The sequence below is a fragment of the Marmota marmota genome, unplaced genomic scaffold (genome assembly GCF_001458135.2).
Source record: "Marmota marmota marmota unplaced genomic scaffold, marMar, whole genome shotgun sequence".
Taxonomy (NCBI): Eukaryota; Metazoa; Chordata; class Mammalia; order Rodentia; family Sciuridae; genus Marmota; species Marmota marmota.
This window is the reverse complement of record NW_026000037.1, coordinates 52,309,840-52,336,795: the sequence shown is the minus strand read 5'-3', so window position 1 is coordinate 52,336,795 and position 26,956 is coordinate 52,309,840. Positions and strand designations below refer to the sequence as shown.

At 33.8% G+C, this 26,956-nt stretch overlaps 1 protein-coding gene across 6 annotated transcripts in view; it reads left to right on the top strand.

The window, feature by feature from the left end:
* LOC107136895 (sodium channel protein type 1 subunit alpha) overlaps positions 1 to 26,956 on the top strand; it is a 939,664-nt gene that overhangs the window by 873,605 nt on the left and 39,103 nt on the right. Inside the window, exons 5-14 of one of the 6 annotated variants that reach the window (XM_048812402.1) lie at positions 713 to 841; positions 1,507 to 1,598; positions 2,439 to 2,711; positions 3,881 to 3,944; positions 8,508 to 8,649; positions 9,331 to 9,537; positions 16,764 to 17,048; positions 23,264 to 23,464; positions 24,639 to 24,771; positions 26,100 to 26,338. In XM_048812402.1, the coding sequence (XP_048668359.1) occupies positions 713 to 841; positions 1,507 to 1,598; positions 2,439 to 2,711; positions 3,881 to 3,944; positions 8,508 to 8,649; positions 9,331 to 9,537; positions 16,764 to 17,048; positions 23,264 to 23,464; positions 24,639 to 24,771; positions 26,100 to 26,338 (1,765 nt within the window). Of the gene's footprint in view, positions 1 to 712; positions 842 to 1,322; positions 1,415 to 1,506; positions 1,599 to 2,438; positions 2,712 to 3,880; positions 3,945 to 8,507; positions 8,650 to 9,330; positions 9,538 to 16,763; positions 17,049 to 23,263; positions 23,612 to 24,638; positions 24,772 to 26,099; positions 26,339 to 26,956 lie in introns of those variants that run through there. The other 5 variants (XM_048812401.1, XM_048812399.1, XM_048812403.1 and 2 more) reach the window with 5 other exon arrangements.

Genomic DNA, 26,956 nt, shown 5'->3' with positions numbered 1-26,956 from the left:
TATTATACAAACAATTATATGTGGTGAGATAAAAAGAGACAGGAGAGGTGGGTAGTTTTATAATTATGCCTGACCCTTAATGACAAAAAAATGAAGTATATTTTCCATATAAAGACACATAAAATAAATCTAAATGAATCTAATCATCATGAAATTTGAATAGAAACATTTTCATACAAGTGAATCCAAGCTATGTTGCCTATAGAGTTCTGTCCAATGAAGGAGTCATCAGCCTCATGTTGCTATTGAATTTGGCTAGCTTTACCTTTGAAATGATGATATTTCGGATATATTGATTTCATCAAAATATAACATGGAAATTAAGTTCACTTGCTCCTTCTGACTTTGTAATTTGGCCACTGGGAAATAGCACATCACCTTTGTGGCTTACATTATATTTCTGTTAGACATTTCTGTTCTAGAGAATCAAGCCTATTGATTATCCACAAAATACATGAAACTGTTTTTCTAAAATCCAAAAAGTATAACAAGAACAGATGCCTGAAGAATATGTTTTCTCTTCACTTTAACCTTTTACTTAGTCCAATAAGATTAATTAGACTAGAAGATTCTTTGACATAGAAATCCAGAATAAAAGTTTAGTGAATTGAAAAAAAACCACACACATACAAGAAGGATTTCATATACTTGAAAACATGTGTTTTAGCAGTTCAAATTAAATTATGAATTTTGGTTTGGATGCTTTTCCTAGGTACACATTCACTGGGATCTATACCTTTGAGTCATTTATAAAAATCTTGGCAAGAGGGTTTTGTTTAGAAGATTTTACATTCCTTCGTGATCCATGGAACTGGCTGGATTTCAGTGTCATTGTGATGGCGTGAGTAATTTTCAAAATTATAATTTCAAAGGAATGGCAATAGTTACAGCATAAACCAGGATATTGAGACATATCATGAATGTAGAGCTTTCACGTTAGTCAAGTTAGCTATATGCCTCATGTATTTTGAGAATACATATTGCAAGGTAAATAGATTTACTAAATGAGCAATAAATGGAATTACTCTGATGTCACAGTATTTATCTTCATCAAAATGAAGTTATTCATTGACTAAAATTTAATAGCTACAACTGTACTTTGATTGGTTTTGCAAACAGAAGTATCCATATTAGTGAAACCTACACAGAAATAAAACAACAATTTTTTTTCCTTAAAGGCACCCTTCAGCAGATGCCACCCTGAGGTCTATGGCAATTCTGTTTATTTAACTCAAGGGGCTATATATGCCAAATCCAGCATTAATTATTTCTTTAGTATGAAATTTTCCAAAACTATCAGTAACTCTGATTTAATTCTACAGGTATGTAACAGAATTTGTAAGCCTAGGCAATGTTTCAGCTCTTCGAACTTTCAGAGTCTTGCGAGCTCTGAAAACTATTTCTGTAATTCCAGGTAAGAAGAAACTGGTGTAAGGTGATAGGCCCCTTATATCTCCAACTTTTCTTGTGTGTTATTGTGTTTGTGTGTGAACTCCCCTATTACAGATATGTGACAGAGTTTGTGGACCTGGGCAATGTCTCAGCATTGAGAACATTCAGAGTTCTCCGAGCATTGAAAACTATTTCAGTGATTCCAGGTGAGAGCTAGGTTAAACACCGAGGCTGACTTTATATACACTACAATAATATTCAGGTTGATATCAAATGTATGCAATTAACCTTGTTGCTTATTGCTCATTGGTTACATTAAGGAATGCCAAATAATGTTTCAATGTCAGTTTATTTCCTAACATTTTAGTAATTTCTGCTTCTTTGTAAAGTCAGCCTTTGAGTTTAACAAAAATTTGCATGAGACATCTACTGAAAAAAAAAAAAAAGATATTACTGGTTTTGTGCTCTCTCTGTCCCCCACCCACTTCTCTCTCTTGCATATGATGCAAAGTTTTGTCTCTTGCATTCTGATGAAGCTTTGCTACCATGGCTTACTGATTTGTATTTTACCATTCACTGCAGATCTATTTCAAAAATAGATCTTCTTTGATAAAGGAGAAAAGATTATATGGAAAAGCATCCACATTGCATGGGATTTCTGTATCTTAAAATTCTTTTCTCCTCTAAATCACTGCTACTTGGAGGCTAGTGTAAACAATGGGTTGGAGGGAAATAGCCTCATGAAACACAGAATCCGAAAGGAAAAACAAAACTGCAACTTTGTCTTTTATATGGCAGCACATAAAACCGCACAAGCAAAACTTCCTGCCTATATACTTTAACTTTAATTTTGAACCTCCAGAAAGCACACTGTTCATATTGAAAGTCTGCGCTACATCTACTTTCCAGATCATAAGGCTGTCCATAAAGCTTTGGTGTGTACATGGCCAAGCAATATTTTGTGGGGAAATAGGAATGTGTGCAGCTTGTGAGAAAAAAAATCATGGTTTATGACACTCTTCCTCAATTGAGTTATTTCTTCTCAGGTCTGAAGACCATCGTGGGGGCCCTGATCCAGTCAGTGAAGAAGCTCTCAGATGTCATGATTCTGACTGTGTTCTGTCTGAGCGTGTTTGCTCTAATTGGACTGCAGCTGTTCATGGGCAACCTGAGGAATAAATGTTTGCAATGGCCCCCAAATGATTCTGCCTTTGAAACCAACACCACTTCCTACTTCAATGGCACAATGGATTCAAATGGGACATTTGTTAATGTCACAATGAGCACATTTAATTGGAAAGATTACATTGGAGATGACAGTAAGAAGTATTACCACATATGTTAACCTTAGTGTTGCTCAATGAGTTTGCAACTATAGATAGTTGAGATTTTGTGAAGGTACTTTCTTAAAAACCTTATTCTAATACATGACAGTAGAATGCATTTTGACACATTGTACACAAATGGAGCACAACTTTTCATTCCTCTGGCTGAATATAGTGTAGAGTCACACCAGAAGTGTAATCATACATGTATATAGGATAATAATGTCCATCTCATTCCACTGTCCTTCCCATCTCCACAACCCATCCCTTCCCCTCACACCTTTCTGCACAATCCAAAGTTTTTTTCATTCTTCCCCATCACCCTCCATTATGAATTAGCATCCACTTATCAGAGAAAACATTTGGCCTTTGGTTTGGGGGGTTTGGCTTTATCCATTCATCTGTTTAAGGGCATCAGAGTTTAGCTATTGTGAATTGAGCTGCTATAAACATTGATGCACCTGCATCACTTGGTATGCTGAGTTTAAGTCCTTTGGGTATAAACTGAGGAGCAGGATAAATGGGTCAAACAGTGGTTCCATTCCAAGGTTTCTGAGGAATCTCCATACTGCTTTCCATAGTGGCCACACCAATTTGCAGTCCCACCAGCAATGTATGAGTGTACACTTTTCCCCAAATCCCCGCCAACATTTATTGTTACTTGTATTCTTGAGAACTGCCATTCTGACTGGAATGAGATAGAATCTCTGTGTATTTTAAATTGTATTTCTTTAATCGATAGAAATTTTAAACATTTTTTTTCATATATTTGTTGACCATTGTATTTCTTCTTCTGTGAAGTGTCTATTCAGTTCCTTTGCCCATTTATTGATTGGGTTATTTGGAGTTTTTTGGTGTTTTTTTTTTTTTAAGTTCTTCATATATCCTGAAGATTAGTGCTCTATCTGATGTGTGTGTGGTAAAGAGTTTCTCCAATTCTGTAGGCTCTCTCTTCATGTTCTTGATTGTTTCCTTTGATGAGAAAAAACTTTTTAATTTGGATTCATCCCATTTATTGATTTCTTGATTTTACTGCTTGTGCTTTAGGAGTCTGGTTAAGTACATTAATGAGCATGTAGAAAATAACTGAAACAAATTTGGGGATTTTATTTAGTGTGAGTATGACTGATGAAATGAAAAGAGTTTATTTTTTATATTAACAGGTCACTTTTATGTTTTGGATGGACAAAAAGATCCTTTACTCTGTGGAAATGGCTCAGATGCAGGGTAAGGAGTACAATTCTTTAAAAGAAAAAGATGTCGAATCTTATGAAAAGAAAGAAAGAAAACAAAACAAAAAGAAAATGAAAGTCAGGAAAAAATACAAAAGGATATTTACATATAAATAATGAGAGCATGTCTACCTAGCAAGGGCCTTGTGTGACTTTCTGAATTACCATTGACCCTAAACTCACAGCCTTTGAAAAATCATTCCTTTGGATAAAGATGTTTTCTCCAGAATGTACACTCAGGATGTACCTAATGTATTTCTCCAATGAGTGAAAGGCCCAGAGTCAGCTTTTTCTGTAAACCCATCAGGATTATTTAGGAAGCAGAGGAAAAGAACACAAGGTGGGCACATTTTTGTTAATGTGCGTTTGTACTGATGAAGTAAGTTTTGTTGTGGCAAAAAAAAAAAAAAAAAAAAATTCAGAAAAGAGTATGTCTTTAGGATGCCATATGTTTCAAGAAAAATGCCTTGAAAATTCAGGTATTCTTAAAATCGCATGAATCTTTGAGCAAAGAGCCAAAGGTATGTCCAAGTCTGAGCCAGAAAACTACTTCTATTTGGTTACATTCTGCAATGAGAGATCCTTTGATATCTTAGTCATCCTTCTAATCTCTCACATTTAACATATTTTCCCAAAAGTACGAAAAATTAATTTTAAATCAAGACAGATAATGTTTTAAAAGCAAGAAAAACAAATAGTAGGTGACTCAGAGGCCATAAAACTTGAACATATTTTAGGGCATCTTAGAACAGAAAATTGGTGTGGTCATAAAATCTAAGAGCATCAATGGAAGTACATATTAGTCCTATAGATAGAGCTTTGGGGAATTTTTTTTCCTGACAGTTTTGGTACATGAATGTAATAGATAAGAGCATGGATTCTAGGTTCAAATTCTAACTCCACAGTCTGCAAGTTCTTTGAACTTGCAAGTGTACTAAACTCTTGGTTACTTCAATTTATATATCTCTAAACTTGGAAGAGTAATATAGTCCACTCTTAAAGTTGTTGTGATGAATATTTATTTAATATACATAAAGCATTTGTACTAGAACAGGCTCTATCATAAGCATTACAATTTATAATATCATAAGCTTATAATAGGATTGTAACTAATGCTATTATTTATTATTATGGTTAACTCAAAAGACTAGATAAATGTTTGGATAAGGCTAGTTAATGCATATTTTATTCCTATGAAAACATAATAATCACTTCTCTTTAATAAATACCTACTATGGGTTAAGAAATTTGCATGGTAAAATTGATAGTCACTCTATTGTTAAATGTCAAAATTCTAAAAATATCTACCCAGTTTCAAGACTTCATATAAGGTCACAGTAATAAAAATAACATACTATTGGTTAAAAAAAAATAACTGGTATATAGATCAATGAAACAGAACCCAAAACCCAAAAATAGTCATGTAAAAATATAGTCAACCAATTTTTTGACAAAGAAGCAAGCAAATGTAATTCAATAGAGTAAACAAAATCTTTTCAACCAATGATGCTAGAACAAATTAAAGAAACAAAACTAAAACAGAACATATATCTGCAACAAAACTTACTCAAAATAGATTATGCATTTAAGTGTAAGATATAAAACTTTTTAAAGAAAATATAGGAGAATCTACATAAATTTGAGATTGGTTATTAAATATATAACCAATTAGCACAGTCCATGAAATAAAAAAGGTGATAAATTGACTTTATTAAAGTTAGAATCTTCTGTTCTGCAAACACATTCTTAAGAAAATGAAGAGACAAAGCACATGATAGAAGAAAATATTTACAAAACCCAAATCTGATAAAGGACCTACACTCAAAATATACAAAGAAACTCTTAAACTCAATAACGAGGAAATAAATAACCCAATTCAAAAATGACAAAAACATCCTGAACATACAACTCACCAAAGTATATATACAGATGGCTAGTAAAATACAAAAAGATGGTCAACATTATTTATTAGTAGGCAACTACAAATTTAAACATCTATGAGTTTCCATTGTATACATATTACAGTGACTAAAATCTCCAAAATACTGGCAATATCAACTTCTTGGTGTACCAACTTGTGGATGCAGAATAACAGGAATTCTCCCTTATTGCTAGTGGGAATGCAAAAGAGTTTGGTGGAGTCTCACAAAATAATCACAATTTTTACCAGATGATCAGAAAACTGCACTATTAGATTTTCAGCCACCCAATATAATGACATATCTATACCAAACCTGTAAGTGAATATTTATAACAGTTGTGTTCATAATCACTAAAACCTGGAAGCGATCTGGATATCTTTTAATATATGAATGAATAAATACATTATTGTTACATACAGTGACATATTCAGTGATTTTAAAAATGAGCTATCAAGACAAAAAAAAAAAAAAGACTTTAATGAATCTGAATGCATGCTTCTGTGTTTAAAGAAAGCCAACCTGATAAACATACATGATATGATTCCAAATATATTGACATTTTGGAAAAGAGAACAGTACAGATGAGAACAAAATCAGTGTTTATAGGGGTTCATGCTTAAGGGTTAAGTAAGTGAGTAAGTGAAGCATGTGGGATTTTGAGGGTAGAGAAAGTATTTTATGACTGTAATGGTGAATAAAAAACATTATGCATTTGCCAAAACTCACAGAACAAAGAGTAAACCTTAACATACACAAATCATTTTAAAAAATCCTTTGTAATGTTTAGGGATCCCAGGATGAAATAATAAATATGAAAAGACTATTTAAATATATTATGAATGTATGAAACCATTTGACTAAAGGAAGTGGCATAATAATGTGCTATCCCAAGTCACTCTAGAAATGAACAGGGTCTGTGAGAATAAAGGGCCAAGGAACAGTACTCTAGTGGATAAAGTCATTGCTCTTGGTGGTATGAACTGATAATCCTAAAACTACTATGCATGTGTACTGGCATAGAACAATTAAGCAAGTGGATAGTGGATAGTAGGAGGCAGATTTCTCACTTTTGCAGTGACACATTTCAAATAAAGGGAGGAGTCTAGAATGATCCTGTGGTAATGGATTTGAATTGGAGACATGAGCATAACCTCAAGTTTAGCTTACTCTTAACACAAATGATTTATGTATTTGTGTGTGTGCATACATCACAAGTTAGCATATATGTGACCTTGTTCTGAGAGGTAAGAAGCACTAGAAGCAATGAGATCTTAGTAGCAACAAACACCCAGCTAACATCTGACCTTGGTTTTTAATACTGTTCTCCAATAAAAGGAAATGGGAATCCTTGGAGAAATGGTTAATTAAAGAACTAGTGTGGAAAATAAAATGAACCTATAGCATCTTGTAAGGTCAGGAAGTACAAAAGTCCTAAGAAAAAAATAAATAAATAAAAACAAAATATGCAGCCAATGGGTATATCAGACTGGTACAAATATCAACAATAAAAGCTGGTAATGACCAAAGTTTGAAAAATTGAGCAAGTAAATATTACATTTTAATTCAAAGTATAAAATGAATATTCATGACTATGAATTGATGTGAATAAGTAATCAAATAAATAAATAAGTGATAATGGACAAATATTCCATGCAGAATTCCAAATAAATTTTATGCATATACTGCCTTTAAGGAGATCATAACTGTGCATTCTTTAAGTGTGGACTGCACATTCTGACTTTATTCCAAAGAGTGTAGTATAAAAGTGAAAGAAAAAAAGTAGACTTACAGTGAAGAAACCTAGCAAACACTATGTCCTGTCAGGTGATCAATGTTGTCAACAATGACAAATGACATTGATTAAGTGCATGCTTTTAGCATGATGAGAGGATAATAGTACTTTTATTCTGTATTTTTCCACCCCAAAATCGATAACCAAAATAATAATGAAATAAACATGTCATAAATCCTAACCTTGGAACATTCTATAAAATACCTGACTTGTGCTCAAAACTGTCAAGTTTGCCAAAGACAAGGAAAGTCTGAAAAACTATACAACCAAGAGGAGACTAAAAAGATATATGGAATAGAAAAAGTATGTTGAGGAAAAATTGAAGAAATAGAAATAAAGTCTAGACTTCAGTTAATAATAAAGTATCCATATTAGAAACTGGGCATGGAGGATGTGGGAGATCTGTACTATTCTCATAGTTTTTCTGTGAAACTCGAATTATTATAAATCATAAATTTTATTTTAGATAATTCTACAGAACTAATTGAAATAGCCCATTAATTAAGTGGTTTCTCTCCCTTCGAATGTTTTCCGACATTTAGCTTTTAATTATTTGTTATTGCCACTTTGTAAAGAATAATTATGGTGTCAGAGCCAAAGATCTGCAGTTCTAAATGTCTGTAGATATGGTTCCTTTATGCCTAACTTGATTCTGGTTTTCCTGGTAATTCTGGTTTTTATTTGATGAGTTTCCCTGTGAGCAGGCACATAAGTGTTCTAAAGTGGAAGGCAAAAAATAATCCATTGCCCGTAATTCCAGGTTATGACAATTCCTACAAAGCAAGATGGGTTGAACTTGATATAATTTCTGTACTGACCTTACTATCAACCCTTTTTATCATAGTCAGTGTCCAGAAGGATACATCTGCGTGAAGGCTGGCCGGAACCCCAACTACGGCTACACAAGCTTTGACACCTTCAGTTGGGCCTTTCTGTCCTTATTCCGTCTGATGACTCAAGACTACTGGGAGAACCTTTATCAGTTGGTAAGATCCAAATTAACATGAATAGAATCTTTTTTGAACATATATAAAATTTTAAGTATGGATATTTGTTTAAAATACTCTGGAATACATAAAAGGGTCTGGTATAAAGTAAGTGTGCATAGAATCCTCACTGCTCAGTCAGTTAGATAGATGGAGAGTTGCTTATATAAAAGGCATTCTGCTAAGGGCTGTAGCAAATGCAAAGAAGGCTCATAGCTTTGAGGAGTTTATAACCTAGTCATGGAGATTAGAAACAGCATGTAAAAGGATTTTACAAAGTCAATTATACAAAATTTTCAAATTAAAGCTATAATTAATTGAGGCTAAAAGAGGAAGGAAGAAAGGTGTCTCTTCTAGAAGATTTAGAGGAGGATACTATGGGTGAGGAGCCCAGTGTTCTCCGTTGTTCTATCACCCTCCTTTATTCACCCTTCAAATATATATCCAAGATGCACTAATGTGAAATGTATTTATATCAGATGCACTATGGTCAAACTTCTGATAATTTGATTATTACTTTCGTATGTGTGTATGCTTGCATATTTTAGGAGCAAAAGAAAATTGATCAAAATAAATTGAATATTAAAAAGCATTTGTCTCTTGATTTCTAATTGTGATGATTAGATCTTTATTCAGGGACCCTATTCTAAAATACTGATAAACTTCTCTTTTCTCCCCTAGACATTACGTGCTGCTGGAAAAACATACATGATATTTTTTGTCCTGGTGATTTTCTTGGGCTCTTTTTACTTGGTGAATTTGATCCTGGCTGTGGTGGCCATGGCCTACGAGGAACAGAATCAGGCCACAATGGAAGAGGCAGAACAGAAGGAGGCGGAATTTCAGCAGATGCTCGAACAGCTTAAAAAACAACAGGAAGAAGCTCAGGTACAGAGTGATAAATAAGTACAGCTTTATTATTGTTTCAGTTATTTAGTAGGAATATTATTGTACCACAGGGGTTAAGTTGGAGCTAGCTTCTCATTTTGACTGTAGAAATTACCATTAAAAAAGAAAATCATTCAAACTTAAAATTGTTTCTGAAGTTACAGCCCAAGAGTTCTTTAGACACTATACATTACCAAGAAATTAGCTAGTAGCTAGATAAAGCATTAGAGATAGAGTTTACTATATGGTTACCTCATGGAAACTGAGGGAGGAATCTAATTTTTAGTTTAATTTGAAAAAGAAGTATAAGTGGCATTTCCAACTATTATTGTTTCACCTCTAATTTTCCCGTTTTCTTCTGAAGTTAATTGATTTTTAATATCAAAGAGATGACATTATGTATACCAACACTTAACCATTCTTCAGGACATCTGCATTGCAAAACTTGTTTGCTACAGTCCATATCAAGATATTAGGAAATCATAAGAAACTAAATACCAATTTCAGATTTTTATTAGTATTAAAGTTGATTTGGTTAGGAGTTTAGTGAATGGGTCACTCAGGTCTTAAGGAATGCAGATAGGAGCACAGTATTGGACTAAACAGGGAGCAGGGGAAAACATGTATTTTAAGATGAAGACCATGAGAGACTGTGAATATCTGATTCATGTAAGTTGCAGATACAATTCTTTTACATATTTGACAACACTTGATATGGGCAGTCTTTTTAATTTAGGTCCTTCTAATAAGCATCTCATTGCTATTTTAATTTGCATTTTCCTAATGCTTTTCATGTTATTATTTTTTACCTGTATACCTCTTTTATGAAGTGACTGTTCAAAACTTCATCTATACTCTTTCTTTGTTAGTGTTTTTAGTTAGGCTTGGTTTTGTATGAATTTAGTTTTGAATGTTCTTTATATATTCTGGGTACAAGTCCTTCGTTATATATATTATTTGTGCACATATATGATGCTTTGCAAATATAATCTCCCAGTTGTATACACACACACTCTACTAGGAGATTATATTTGCAAAGCATCATATATGTGCACAAATAATATATATGTATACACACAAATAATATATATGTATACACACTCACACACACACATACACACACACACATATAACCTCTGAGACACATTCCAAGATTTTTAAATAGTTTTTTTATTTTCAAACAGCACCTCACTAAATTGCGGAGCCTGGCTTTGAATGGGCATTCCTCCTGTCAGTACAATCCTCCTGACTGTCAAGCCACTGGGATTATAGGCATGTGCCACTGCACCCATCTACTAACTGTATTTTTTGAAGCAAAGGTTTTTAATCTGAATTAAAATTTCCCTGGGAGGGCTCTCAAAGAAGATAGGCTCAGCAGAGATCTGAATAAAGTGTTTTCTTCCTAGGTACAAATCTCTCTATGCCAGGTGTCCCACAGGACCTTCCAGTCCCTTAAAGGAAAAGAACATGGAGGCACCTTCCTCCTCACATGTTTCATTTTAGTTTATTTAGTTTATATAATTTTTGACTTTTTAAAAACTCAATGATTTTCATGTTGCATCTAAGAAATTATTGCCAAATAAAGATTTTCTCCTGTATTTTCTTATAAATCCAAACCATTGTATATTTCACATGAAGGTCAATGACTTGTTTTAAGTTAATTTTTGCATAGAGTGTGAGTATTATATATTCTTTTTTTGCATGTGTATATGGAGATATTCCAACAACACTTATTGAATATAATATCCTTTCTCCACTAAATTGACTTTGAACCTTCATCAAAATCCATTCTGTTAGTCTGTTAGACTAACACACGTTAGTCTGTCTGGGGGATTTATTCTGTCCAGTTTATTTGTCTTTCTTACACCAATGGCACACTCTTTTAATTACTGTAGCTTTTTATATGCCTTGAAATTAGATTATGCTAGCTCTTCAACTTTAGTTTTCTTCTCAAAGTTGTTTTGTAGTTCCATATGAGTTTTAGAATAACCTAGTCTATTTCAGTTTGGTTAATTTCTACTGCTCTATCTTCAAGTTTATCATCTTTTCTCAGCAGTGTCTAATGTGCTGTTAATCCCATCGTGTGTGTGTGTGTGTGTGTGTGTGTGTGTGTGTTTGGTACTAGGAATTGAACCCAGGGTTACTTTACCACTGAGCCACATTCCTGCCCCCACCTTTTGTATTTTATTTAGAGACAGAGTCTCACTAATTTGCTTAGGGCCTTGATAAATTGCTGAGGCTGGCTTTGAATTCACGATCCTCCTGCTCCAGCCTCCCAAGCTGCTAGGATTACAGGTATGCACCATGATGCCTGGCCATTTAGTGTGTTTTTAATCTCTGCTATTATCATTTTCACCAATGAAAATTGAAACTATATCTTCTTTTTATTTTCTAAGTCTATAATTAATATTTTGAACGTACACAGTGCAATTTTTAATTAATTAATTAATTAATTTATTTATTTATTCGAATTGGTTTTCATGACAGCAGAATGCATTTTGATTCATAGTACACAAATGAAGCACAAGTTTTCATTTCTCTGATTGTACACAAAGTAGAGTCACACCATTCATGTCTTCATACATGTACCTAAGGTAATGATGTCCATCTCATTCCACCACACACAATGCAATTATAGCAATATTTTAATGTCCTTGTCTGCTACTTCTAATGTCTGTGCTGGTCATTGGTCAGTTTAAATTAAGTTGCCTCTTCATCTTGGGTTAAATATTCTTTCTTTTATACATTTATGACAATCTTAAATTCAGAAACTGACCATTTTTGTTTTGGGGGTGCTAAATAGGACAAGAACAGCGTTTAATCTAAGGCTGATTGTTGAACACTACTGAGGGAAGCCATTTCCAAATACTCTACTCAATGGCCCATTTGAAATGAAGTTTTTACTAGTGTCGCTGGTAGGAACAGGCATACGCCGTTGGCTCTGTATACATGGTAGGTGGCATTTCCTGTAATCCTTAGCCTAATACACATGCATTGATGAATATTTTTCTCAATACTCATGAGGGATCTCAGAAGAGCTCCAGAGTTCTTTGTTCAGCCCTTTCTTCTAAGATGCCTGTCCTATGAACTGTAGCCACCTTAGAGTTCCTGGACACCTAGTTCTGTGTCTTCCACTTATGGAGCCCATACATAGGCCTTCCTTGTCCTTTAGTCTGGAAAGCAATGCTGCTCTGTATTACCCTACCTTGGCCAAAAGCAGAAGTCCAAATAATATTTTTATATACTGACATTTTAGAATTTTTTTCTCAGATGAATTAATTCAGATATTTATTCTTTAAATGGCAGTATATGAAGTTTAAGTTTTTAACAATTATGAATTACTTTGAAGATTCACAATATTTGGTCTTTTTTTGAAGCATTTTTGGTAAAACAGGGACTTGACAGTGAGTGGCCTAGCTAATTCCTGACCTCAATCATGTTAGCACCTGCTGAACTCAATGCAGGCTTTTCTATTTGCCTCTTACCCTGAGTAAGAAGTTGCAATATGATTTTACTCTATTGATTTTAGAAGGAAACTATGGAGCAATTTGAAATATTTGGAATCTCATAAACTATCCCTCATACTTTCCAAAAAGTTTTATTCATATCCGGAATTTTTAGGGAGTTTTATTTCATCTTACTATAAATAAAAGACATTTGTAAGATAGCAAAATAGCTATTTAGAAAGTAAAGACATTTCTTATTTCAAAGTTTTCAATAAATGTTATAACAAATAATATTTACACACTGCATATAATTTTATATTAAAGCATTAAGTTATCATATTATTATTTGTAAACGCAGACAAGTTTATGTGTTTAAAAATGCCACACAGAAAACAGTACAAAAAGAGTAAGTTATTCTAAGATGAAGCCTCTTTAAGGTAAAATATGACATCAGTTAATAAGAGTGTCATCTTTTTGAATTTAGAAATAAAAGTGCACTATGTCTAGTAGAATTTTAAAGAAGCTAATTATCTCTATTAAAATTTAGTCAGCAAAAAATGTTAATTATATGTACGTAATAATCAGTTATTAGATTCCAGTGACTGAATCTTGATTTGACTTAGCTTTTTCTTTACAACATTTAAATTGATCCCAGAAAAAAATGTTTTAACCTTTATTGTGATTGCACAGTACCAAATCAATTTTAGTTTCTTCTTGATATCACAGGTTACAATGACTGGTGGATAGCCAATACTGAAACAGAGGAGGGAATCAGAAACAAAACTCGTGCTGGAGGGAGGAGGGAGTTAAAAAGCATTAGTGCACTCCTGGAATTATTCATACTGCAATATAGTCTAAATCTTGCTCACCACGTATGACTCTTCAGAACTGACTCTTTTGCTAATGACTTCACAAAGCCTAGCATCACTTCCACTTTATTTAATACCGCTGAGGGTCCTTGTGTGGTTTTAGTTATTGTTTAGACATGAAAACATGACATGTACAGCTCAGGGGATTCACAAATCAAGTGCAACTTTTAGAGATGGAAAAAAGACCAATCCTACAAGAAAATAAAAACTTTGCTAGAGATCAATGGAATTATGTTTGGCATTTATGATCTTTAAATGCCTAATAGTGACCAACTTTAACATATCCCATTGTGATCTACATAGGTCTGACAGGAAAATACTTAGGAGTCAGTTGTAAGACAAAACTAGAAATAGCATTTAAGAGATGCAATAATTAGGGGTCAAATTGAAACAGGTACAGTTAATGTCTCATGGTTTTAAATGGGATTTTACCTGAGTTTTAAATTTAAAATGAAAGAACTATTAGGTTTTTTTTGAAGACACATAGAGACAGGAAGTTCTGGAGCCTGTTTTGAACCACAAAGAAATGTACTAAGAAAATGTTCTTACCTGTGTAAGTATATTAAACACTAACTGTTATTTGTTACAAGAAGAATTCAGGAAGTTGGTTGTGAAAAAATTGCTATTATTCTAAATAAGCAGGACATTGGCGGTGTCGCAGACATGAGAGATGACAGGAAACATCTGCCTTTCAGGGAATCAGCAAATCTCTGAAAGTGGAACAAGTGACAGATATGAGTTGATGAGTGACAGAGAAAATGTGTTGTGTCGGAGGTTACCTTTGTTGCCTTAAAAAAAAACGTGTTTTGTTTTTTAGTTATTTGAACTGCTACTCAGAATAGATAGGGAAATCATGCTTATGCAAAACAAATTCCAGACGTGATTTAAATGAACAGGAGTTTCATGATTATGGCAAGGGAATAGTACCACCACTTCCTTTGTTTCTAGGGACAAACAAGTTGATAAATGATATTTCTGTGTGTTGAGTACAGGTGTCTGTATAATGGGGAAAGGAGAATTAGGATTGTATTTGGCTAAAATAAAAGATATATGTTGACATTTGTTAGCTCCTTCAAAAAATGGCGTATATTATGTACCTCTATGGATCAAGCACTTTGCAAACATAACTTACTACAGACAAGTGCTTAATTTATTTGCCTTGTTATACTTATGCAGTCATGTAGTAAAAGATCTTATCTCCCATCTTTTACCATGGATGATATTGGAAGTATTAGTGCCAATCAATAGTCATAAAGAAAGTTGTCTAATAATATGCAATTTTATAAATATCTGAATTGCAAATTAGGATGTAAATAAATGCTAGACATTGTCTTATATCAAGTCTTTTATCTAGGTTTTCCATGTGAATATAGCACTCGGCATAAACTAATATTCGTGTTGCTGAGTTTAACACATAAATTTAGCACTATATTTAGTACTACAGTTAGCTCCTCTGAGGTCATGTTAATCTTAGAAAATCCACGGGATAGCTTTTTTGGTTTCAAACATTTTATACTTCATTTGAGATGACATTCAGAAATAAAAACTACTTGTTTCTTTTCAGCAAGCAAGAAATAAAGCACAAAGTATTTTTGAGGCTGTAAATGGGTTTTACCTTTATTCCTTCCTAAAATAAGTTGCTATTTTATCAACCATTCTTTACAAACCATCATCTTTTATGAGATCTTGAAAAGTCAGGGCTCACATGTCTGCCCCCAGTCACCCCCCACCCCAGTGTCTGAGAAAATTAACAATAAAATGCTTTTGAAACCTTTATGCTACAAAAATTTACTGAGCACCTTTTACGTCAGATGACATACCAGTCACTGTGCAAAGAAACAATGACAAAATTCCCGTCTAATTTACAGTCCATGTGGGAAGAGAGACAAAATGGTAGATAAATTAGAGTTGTTTTTATTTAGTAATGTGAAAATTTTAATCAGTGTTTTCATAATTTAATTATTTTCACTTCTATGGTTTTGTTTAAAAACAGGAACATACCTAATGAGAATTCAGCTTTGATATACATCATATTGTTTCATATCCTCTCTAAGTCATGACTGAATCATTTCCAGTCTAAACATGTTCTTAATATAGATTAAAGTACAAAACATTTGTCGTGTTTAACCTCAGAACTGTCTGTGTTTCATTAGCAGGTACAGAAATTCAAGATGCTTAGTAATACTTAGGGCTGAAATGTAGCAAGAAAATATTTGAAAAAAATTCTCATAATCTCTTGAAAAAATGTTCACGTATTTACTTATTGATATGTTAATCATTTACAATAAATAATAATAAATTTGTAAATATTTAAATTTTAGAACAAAAAGTGATATACAATCAATTCTCTGAAATTAACATAAGCCCACAGATGTAGACTATATTCCTAAGTGTCATTCAAATAAGTGAGGGGGAAAACTAGCCAATACATTCCCACTACTTCTATCTAGAGGTAAAATAGTAGATACTATAAAAGTTTTGAGTTCACAAAAAAAGGAAAGTATTTTGTCCTGGATTTAAAGGACAGTTACATATTGGAGAAATAATCCAATTGGCTAAAATGGAATAGTGACCGGAGGAGCAACTACTACTAACAAAACATTTACTTTTAAAGTGTAGAAGACACAGACAACACTTTACAAGAGCAAACATCCCCTAAACTGAAGTTGATCTCAACAGAGATGAACAAGGGCAGACTTTACTTGCCTTAATATATAGAGTACCAGATAAATTTATGCTATTTATCACAGAAGGGTTATTTTAAAGTAAACTCTCCTGGCAAAGCAAAATAAAAACCCAAAAGCCTTAATTCACACATATAGTTAATAGTCTCAAATGACAGCACTTGAACTGTGGTCAACTGACTTCCAAGTTACACATTCTGAGCAGCACCTGTCTCTGTCTTACACAGGCAGTTGCAGCCGCATCCGCAGCTTCAAGAGATTTCAGTGGAATAGGTGGCTTGGGAGAGCTCTTGGAAAGTTCTTCAGAAGCATCAAAGTTAAGCTCCAAAAGTGCCAAGGAGTGGAGGAATCGGAGAAAGAAAAGAAGACAGAGGGAGCATCTCGAAGGAAACAGAGAAGGAGACAGGTTTCCCAAATCTGAATCTGAAGACAGTGTCAAAAGAAGAAGCTTTCTTTTCTCCATGGATGGAAACCGGTTGACTGGTGACAAGAAGTTCTGCTCCCCTCATCAGGTACAGATGTCTATTGGGAGCTCTGGTTTGTTTTGTCATTGCTTTTGCCTTCTAATTACCATATTTCATTTTGGTGCATCTTTGTAGCATTTAACTTGAGTGACAAGCTTCTAACATTTAATACAGTTATATATTAAAATTATAAATTCTTTAAAAGAGATTTTTTAAAATTAAACCATTTATACCTTTTAAGGGAATCTATTTTAAACATTTTCATGATTTTGAGACCATATTTTTTTTTTAATGAGAGAGAGAATTTTTTAAATTTTTTTTTTTTTTATTTTTTTTTTTTTTTTTTTAGTTTTCGGTGGACACAATATCTTTATTTTATTTTTATGTGGTGCTGAGGATCAAACCCAGTGCCCCATGCACGCCAGGTGAGCGCGCTACCACTTGAGCCACATCCCCAGACCTTGAGACCATATTTCTAATTGGTCATTTTTTTTTTTTGGTACAACCTGCTTATCAGACTTTTTAGTGGGATAGTTTTGGAAGCTCTTGTTAATCTTTTTCATTTTGAGACCTCAGAAAACACTATTTTGCATGTGTGGGTCTCTCTGCCTTTATCATCTGAGACTGTAACATGTAACATGTGTATGAATTTTGAAAAGAAATATCTCTGGATTTTCCTTTTGCCTTTATTTTTCGATGTGAGAATTGCACTGCTGGGAGTCTCCATTACACTGGCCTGGAGTCATGCCATGATCTATTAGAGTGATATTATGGCCTAAATGCTTCTGAAGAGATGATATTAAAAATAGTCATTTTCCCCCGTAATTTAATGCCCACTGCCCAATGCTTTAACATATTTTCAAGTCAAATAGGAAAAAATAGTTTCAATTCTTTGTTGTTAATAAATACTATGGATTACATAATGTAAAGAGTAAATAGTTCTGTGATGAGGACAGTTGGGTCTAACTACTACTCTCTCCCATAATACAAATGTAAAATATGGTATTTAATCATGTAACACATTTGGGATCTATTTGAAGCCCTGTAGGGAAGTCAGTTTCTCAGAAAAAAATGTTTTGAATTAAAGAGTCACCTTTAGCTGTATGCAGTGTCCTATGCCTGTAAAACCAGCTTTTTGAGAGGGTGAAGCAGGAGGATGGCCAGTCTTAGGCCAGCTGGGGCAATTTAACAAGACTCTGTCTCAAAATTTAAAAAAATTAAAAGGCTAGGGATGTATCTCAGAGGTAGAACACTTGCCAAGCATGTGTGAGATTCTGGGGTCCATAACCAGTGCAAGGAAAAAAAAAATAAAAGAGTCACCCTTGGTATTTTGGCATTCTTAAAACTCTTGGGAGTGATTAGGATTAGGAATATTTTACAGTCTAAAATAATGATTGATACTATAAATGTTTGTGTTAAGTTCTCAACTCCAAACCAGTTCTGTGACCTTGGTCAAGTCACTTGTACTTTGAAATTTTCTGTGAATTTTCCCATATGTCTTAGAAGGTTGTGGAGAATAAAGCAATGTATGGAAATTCTATGTAACAAAGAGAAAGTTTCTTATTAAGATGGGTGAGTGAATTTCAAATGAAGATGCTAAAAACTTTGAGTAACTCAATTATAAATGCATATGTATAGGGAGTAATATTTACATGAGCATATTTATGTGCTTTTGAAAATAGTATTATTTCCTTTATAGAATAAAAACTGTTGATTAATTCCCTTAGTCAAACAACAAATGTATTATCACTTCCCATGTGGCACAAATAGTGATCCTGGATATACCTCAATGAACAAAGAAATTCAACTAGCTGACCTCAAGGAACTTTATTCTAAAGTTTAATAAACAATAAACAAAACAAATTAGTTAAACATTGTGCTAGCAGGCAATAATTGCTAGGGGAAAAATTAAAGCAATCAATGGGAACAAGAGAAATAGTTGGAAGTAAATTTTTCGATAAGGTGGTTTAGGAAATCTCCCTTGTGAAAAAGACATTTTGACTAAGATTTAGAGGAAGGAAGTGACTGTCTGATGGAACAACATTCCAGGCTGATCTGATGGAAGTGCAAGAACCTCATGTGGTGGAACACCTGTGCTGTCAAAGAGCAGCTCAGAGGCCTGAGTTGCAGAGGCTCACCCAGGTGACAGAAGTTGATAGAAGAGGGAAGTTAGCTGACAGCAGGTTTTAACACTGAAAAGAGAATCAGTCTATGCATATGGTATATGTGGCTCATTTTCTATTTATAGATAGGTATATGGATAGACAAAATTTCAAAAGCAAAAGAAATGACCAATTAGCATTCAATTTACAAATCCTAGTAAAGACAGGAAGAGGGCATTAACACAACTCACAGGCAGAAATAAGCCAGAAGCAATTTACAGTTCTGGCTTTGTCAACAGAAAAGGTCTGTCTCTGGTAGGAACAAGAATCCTTGCACAAGATGGACAGGGCACACTGTTTAAAACAAATACAATTACTGAAAAATGTCAAAGCATAGAGGCCATAAATTATGGGCACCTTGTCCTCTACTAATGTTAATTTTAAATGTTAATTTACATTTATTATATTATCCTATTTTTCAATATGTAATGCATAGTAGTGTTGAAAAATGAAAAAGTATTTAAAGGTGACCGTGGAAACTGAATCTGAACAAAGACTATGTTGCTTGAATACACAAAGGCATTTTTATTTTAAACTAGAGGTTTTGTAGCTAGAACCAATTGTAGTTATTGACTTATTAGAGACAACAAAAAATACATACATTTAACTTAAATTTTTATTTAAGAATTTCTAACAAATATTCATTTTACATTTTTCTTGAAATTTCCTACAACTTTTTTCTTCTTGACTTCCCAGTCCACTTTGAGTCTAAACCTACATGCAGAATTGTGCCATACAGCCTTAGTTCTGTATTTTATTTTTGCTATTGAAAATTAAGAATAAGTTTTTACTTTCTTAGAACAGGTAAAAAATAGAATAAATCCCTGAAGCTTATTTCTTGGCAAGCCTGAGACAGAGAGAGATGGCCTCTGTTCAGCATCAAAGCTCTTTTTCCCTGAGAAAGGGTTGCCACAGCTGTGGGTATTCCCTTCACTCTGCTGTGTCTTCTAGTGTGTTATTTTTGGTTTATTTTCTCTGAATACTATTTTTGCTATCTTCTTTTTTGGTCTCTGTTGCCTTGAAAGCTGCGCTCACACCCATTATTATACTTTCCAAAGAGTGAATAGAAGTTTCAAATAAACTGAAAGATTCGGAACGCCTCTGAAAATACCCCAACATAAAAACATGTAAATTAAAGGCATGTACCAAATCTGTTACAGATGTGAAAACATACCAAATACCCACGACCAATATTACGCAGGTGATTTTCAGTTTTCAGAGAAGGTTTTATGACATAAATGTATTAAGACGATTACATTGAACCACCCAAAGGATTAATATAAGGGATTAGATAATATAAGATTGTATATCTCTAAGTGTAAAGTGAGGTCCACCTGCGTTAGGAACCACCTAGAGTATGTGGTAATTATTCAGATCCCTGAATCCTAGCTCCAGCTGCCTTAGTCTGTTTTGTGTTTCTATAACAGAATAGTTGAAGCCTGGATAATTAATAAATAAAAGACGTTTATTTTGACTCATGTTTGGAAAGCTAGGACGTCCAAGAGTATGGCCATAGCATCTACTCAGCTTCCCGTGAGGGCTTTGTGAATTGAAGGTCAAATGGGTGCATACAGAAGAGAAAAGAGGGGATCAAGTCTGGTATCTGCTAACCTGTTCCCACAAGAAAAGCATCAATCTAGTCATTATGGTTCTGCCCCCACTTCCTTCTAAGCCCATCTCTACATAGCCACATTGAAGAATGAAGGTTTTGACATGAACTTTTTTTTTTTTTCCATTAGAGCAGCATAGTTATACACAGTAGTTGGGTTCACTTTGACAAAACCATACATGCAAGAAATTTGATTTCAGTTCTTATCGCCCCATTCCTTTCCATTTCCTATTCCCTTCCTTATTCTCCTTCATCTACTCTATTGATCTTCTTTTCACTCCTTTATTTATTTATTTTTATTGGTATATTCTACATATGCATAAAAAGATGAAATTCCTTATGGTAAATTTATATATGCACATAACATGATTTTGTTAAATTCATTGTGTGTATATGCCACATTTTCTTGATCCATTCATCTGTTGACTGGCATCGGGGTTGATGCCCTAATTGACTATTGTGAATTGTACTGCTGTAAACATTGAAGCAACACCTCAACTTTTGAGACACATATTCAAACCACAGCATCTACTTTCTCAATCACAATTCCAAAAAGATGGGGCCTAAAAGTTCATATTTTAAACTCTCAAAGTGATTCAAACATAAAGTTTCAAAACACGAGTTCTGAATATAACCAATAATATATTGATCATTTAAATTGAGTGATGAGACTAACTTTATAAATTGAGGAGGTTTTAATCTCCTGAATGCTTTGATAAGACGCCAGTCTCACTACTGTTTAGCATTAGGTAGACACTTCTGTAGGAACTGAATGTCACAAAGACACAGCCTCAGGTTCAATATGCTAAACAGCCATCAGTTCCTGTGGAGAATTTAACCAAATCCAAAGAAACAGTGCCATTTCTGGTGAATAGTCTCTCTCAAGAATATCACTGGGATGGAGGGCAACAAAATTATTCTGCTGCTTTGGAGTCTGGGAGAAGCCATAAAAAATAAAGCTAAAAATGGGACCTAAGAATATCAGCCTGGCCTAATTAGGCAGAGAGACCAAAAATAATCCAATAGAGTCTTCTTTTCCTATGTTTTTCCACTAAAAAGTATTTTATGTGCTTTTATACTAACACTTAGAAGGAAATGTGGAAGCAAATTTGCTGCTAGCATATGCATATATATGCATACATCTATGTGAGTGTGTAGGTATATTACCTTGGCTGCAAAAAGAGCTAGGAAAGGGAATGGGAGACCAAGCAGAGGGGTCAAAGAAGAGTGTCAGCATTAATAGCGAAGGAAGTAAACAAATATTCTGCAGACCAAATACAAATATTTTTGAAAATTGTCACTAAGAGTGCAATAAACACAGAGTTATCTGATGCTGCTAGTTTAAATTTCACTCAAAAAGTTAAAGATTTAACACTGAGATAAATCCCCATTTTTCTGGTACTAGAAAATCAATTACTTGATTTATTATGAATGTCAATAATAAAAACAATTTTGTGGGCTGAGGATGTAGCTGAGTGGCAGTATTCTTGCCTAAGTTGTGTGAGATCAAACCTGGGTTTGACTTCAGAGACTGAAAAAAAAAATCATGTCTAATCAAGTAGTATTTTTTATTATAATTACAGTATTAAAGTGAAGTCAGAGGAATAAGCTATATTCTCCATTTTATTCTCTATCACCCTTTTTGGTAAAGTCATGTTATATGTCTTGTCTCTTTAAGCTGGTATTAAATTTTGAATAAGAATACTAATGTATGGTAATAGTTTAGGAAATCCTCTCGACTGTGTTTTGTATGACATGGAGTCACTCAAATAAAGTGAATCATTGGTTGCCATTAGAGAAATTATTAGGAAATTTGGAAGACAGCATTTAAGTAAAGTTTTGTGACTTTTATTCCTATGTGGATAGAATCAAACAGATCCACAGAAAATCTTGATTTTAGAATCCAGAAAAGAGAATGGAGAAAAAATGGTATTTTTTTCAATACTATAATTATCAAAATGTAAAATGGTTGAATTTAAAATTCAAACTGAGCCAAAACCTATTTTCCAAGTCACAAGCCCTTCAGATCATAGTGCCACTTGCACCCAAAAAAAGAATCATTTATCCTTCCCAGCATCTGAACCCTTACCTACTATAGCATGGTAATGCAATCTGTCTCATACTAGAGTGAGGTTGTGCACTTGGTGAATTGCAAATCAGGATTCTTAGCCAGAACAACACTTAAATCATTTTATGGTCATTAATAAAAATATCAAAACACATATGTTTCCTATAAACTGATTGCCCATGTTTAAGAGCAAGATTACTCCAGCGCAAAAGCAAATCATTTCTACAATATTAAGATTTTTATTTCTGTATATGGGCTAAAAATGGGAGTTCATAACCCACTTGAAGCAAAGTGTGAAAGATGATATATCAAGAACTATGCAATGTTTTGAACAACCAACAATAAAAAAAAAGATTTTTATTAAATAACTGTGTCCTACCCCACCCCTTGCCCCCAATTCCTTTCTTCCTTGCTTTCTCCTCAGTCTCTGCTGAGTATCCGTGGATCCCTGTTTTCCCCAAGACGCAATAGCAAAACTAGCATTTTCAGCTTCAGAGGTCGGACAAAGGATGTCGGATCTGAAAATGACTTTGCTGATGATGAGCACAGCACATTTGAAGACAGCGAGAGCAGGAGAGACTCACTGTTTGTGCCTCACAGACATGGAGAGCGACGCAACAGTAACGTTAGTCAGGCCAGTATGTCATCCAGGATGGTGCCAGGGCTTCCAGCAAATGGGAAGATGCACAGCACTGTGGATTGCAATGGTGTGGTTTCCTTGGTGGGTGGACCATCAGCTCTAACGTCACCTACTGGACAACTTCAGCCAGAGGTGATAATAGATAAACTAGCTGCTACTGACACTGTACATCAATTCAAAATGATCCAAAGGCCTGGGCAGTTTAGCCTGTTATACCATCTCATTTCCCCAAAATGAAAGTCTTTAAAAATAATACCTGAATGGAAAACAATAGAATATTGAGAACCAATTGAATTGTATGCAACCATTACCTTTCAAATGCTTTATGTTAAAAGAACTTAATTTTTAGCGTCTGGAATGAAACCCAAAGCTGCAAATTTGGTAGACTTCCCAACACAAAATGTTAAGCACTTTGGTAATCAAATTTATTATAGACATAGATTAGATAGGTTCACCCGAAATTATAAAATTATCTATTTATTTATATTCTGAAAAGTTCTTGTTCCTAAAATAACTAAATATTATATGACTAATGTATTGATAATAATCAGTTTTCATACAACTGTCAATATTATAGTACAATTTAAAATGACTCTAAAGTAAAATGTGTTAATTTCTTGTAGGATGGCATATAGAAATAATTGAAGAAATCTCAGGAAAGCACACACATTTCATTGTACATCTGTGTTTGTGCATGGAAAACAAATTGGCCCATATATGTTGATATTGTCAATATAGCCTCAGAGAAGATAATTTATCCTTGAGACTATATAATCATAGTATTTATCTTGGGGGAATATTGATCTGAGTGTTAATAATTTCTGTAAGCTGAAAATATAATTTGCATTTGAATGAAATAGTATTTTAGCATGCTTATAAAAATTTTCCCTGAAAAATATGACATGTTAATTAAAATATTTTGTGACATGGTTGCCTTATACAATTTCATCCAACTGGTGAATTCTTGTCGAAAGGTATCACCTGTAATATTGTCTTCAAAAAGTATTTATAATATAATAATAAATTCAATATTTTATTATTACTTGAAAGTGATTACCTGAAAAAAATTGCATGCAGCATGATTTTCCAAGGAAGTGTTATGTGTTCTTGTATTATCTTTTTAAAAGGGTGGTTTGAGCCATCAGTATTTGGTTTGCAGGGTACCACCACTGAAACGGAAGTCAGAAAGAGAAGGCTAAGTTCTTACCAGATTTCAATGGAAATGCTGGAGGATTCCTCTGGAAGGCAAAGAGCCATGAGCATAGCCAGCATCCTGACCAACACAATGGAGGGTAAGAAGCAGGCGGGGCGAGGAGGGGGATGCTCAGCTCTCTATAATATTGTATGCTTTGTGGAGCTATTCTTTCTTCTTGGAGAATTCTTTATGTTTTTTCCCCAAGATCAGAACTGCATTATGGACAAGTACATGTAAAAATTGTAGCATGATATTATCACAAAAACTGACGTTAGCCTATTTCTTTTTTACTTAAGTCCTCATCTTATCTATGGAGGGATACTCTTTTGCCTTTTTTGTTTTGTTTTTGCAGTATTAGGGATTGAACCCAGGGCCTCCTGCATACCAAGCTAGCACTATTAGCACCACTACATCTCCAGCCTTAGAATGATAATTTATCCTTGATATTGCATCAGTGAAGATCTAATCTAACGATACACTATACTTTATGTGAACACTTCCTTTTTAAAATCTGAATGTGTAGAAGTGCAGGGCAGTGGTTGTGGGATTGGAAGAAGGATGAGAATGAGTTAGACAGATCAAAACATTCCAACAAAAATCCTAAAAAATTTCTCTCTTCCATATTCCACATACACAGCAAACATGACATTCTTTCAAAGGACACTTGACATGAATGCTCATTGGTTTTAACACACAGGAATGGTCAGCAACTACTACTCCCTTGTTTACACTTTAAACAAGTCCCTACTTCTTGAAATTTGGTGCAATATTACATTAATACTGCACTTTTGTAAATCAATTATATGGATACATTCTAACAGATTTTTTAGAAAATATCAATTGCATTTCTTATTTGTCCTGTTAGCATATTAGATATCCAAATAGTCCCATAATAATTTTATAGCGGGCTTCATTTATTAAAATTACCAGTAATTTGTTTATGTATGAGGCTAGAATTCTCAACTATATGAATAAAGGGTAGTGTAGATTTGGATCTGAATCCAAAGAAGAAAGACATGTTCTCATTCTACACAAGATCAACGTTCCTGTGAGGAAACAATAGGTTACAGATATTAATGAGGATCATAGCTTTAGACAATGTTCTTTAAAAGGCACTTTTACAAGAAACAATGATGTTTTGCTAAGTTTAATATTGCTGTGATGCTTATTTTAAAATTCTATTTTGATAAAGAGAATATAAAATTCTCTCTTTAATCATTATTTTGAATTAAAATGACCGAAGTGTTTATTTTCTGTGTTTAAAAGAGAAAGTCTATTTAGTAGGACTGTCTTGTCAAGTTTGTTAAGCTAATATGAATTTCTATTCCCAAGTAAGCATCAAATTTGTCAAACAATATGTAGTCTACTACCAACAATAATTCATTTTTATTGTTACTTACTACTCTTTTTTTGTTATCATCCTAGAACTTGAAGAGTCTAGACAGAAATGTCCACCTTGCTGGTATAGATTTGCCAATGTGTTCTTGATCTGGGATTGCTGCGATGCCTGGTTAAAAGTAAAACATCTTGTGAATTTAATCGTCATGGATCCATTTGTTGATCTTGCCATCACTATTTGCATTGTCTTAAATACCCTTTTTATGGCCATGGAACACTACCCCATGACTGACCAATTCAGTAGCGTGTTAACTGTAGGAAACCTGGTAAGTTCATTTGAAATTTACTTATTTCCTGTGTAGGGGTAGAAGAGGTAGACCAAAGGTGGTGAGGAGACGTGTGTCCTATGTTGAAACCCCCCAAATTATATCTTCTTTCTTCATAAGAAAAAACAACTAAAGGAATATTACAGAGAATCTAGGAGATACTGTCTAAAATTCACCCACTATCAATGCTGATTGTTGAGGCTAATGTTGGTGCAGACTGATCATGGTGTCAACAGTAATAAATAAACTCCTCACAATCTTCTATCTATTTCTCACTGAAAATGTAGGTCCAGAGGAATCACAAGATCCTTATTATCAGTCCTAAGGTGATAGCATTAACAGACACAGGTTTTAAAGAAATTATGTCTATTGGAGGGCTGACCAAGATTTGGATTTCCTTTAAATGGGGGAAGGGACAAGCATAATTGTTTCAAATTAATGAATTACTTAAGTGATAGTCATGGAAGAAAACAAATGGCAAAAATGCATTTGTAATTTAGCCCTATTTAAGATCCAAATTACTTGAGCATACATCTTTGCGCTAATGTACATTTCTTCCTAAATCTACATGCAAAAGAAAACAATTAAAATGGATGAACAAGTTTGCCTACTGTGACC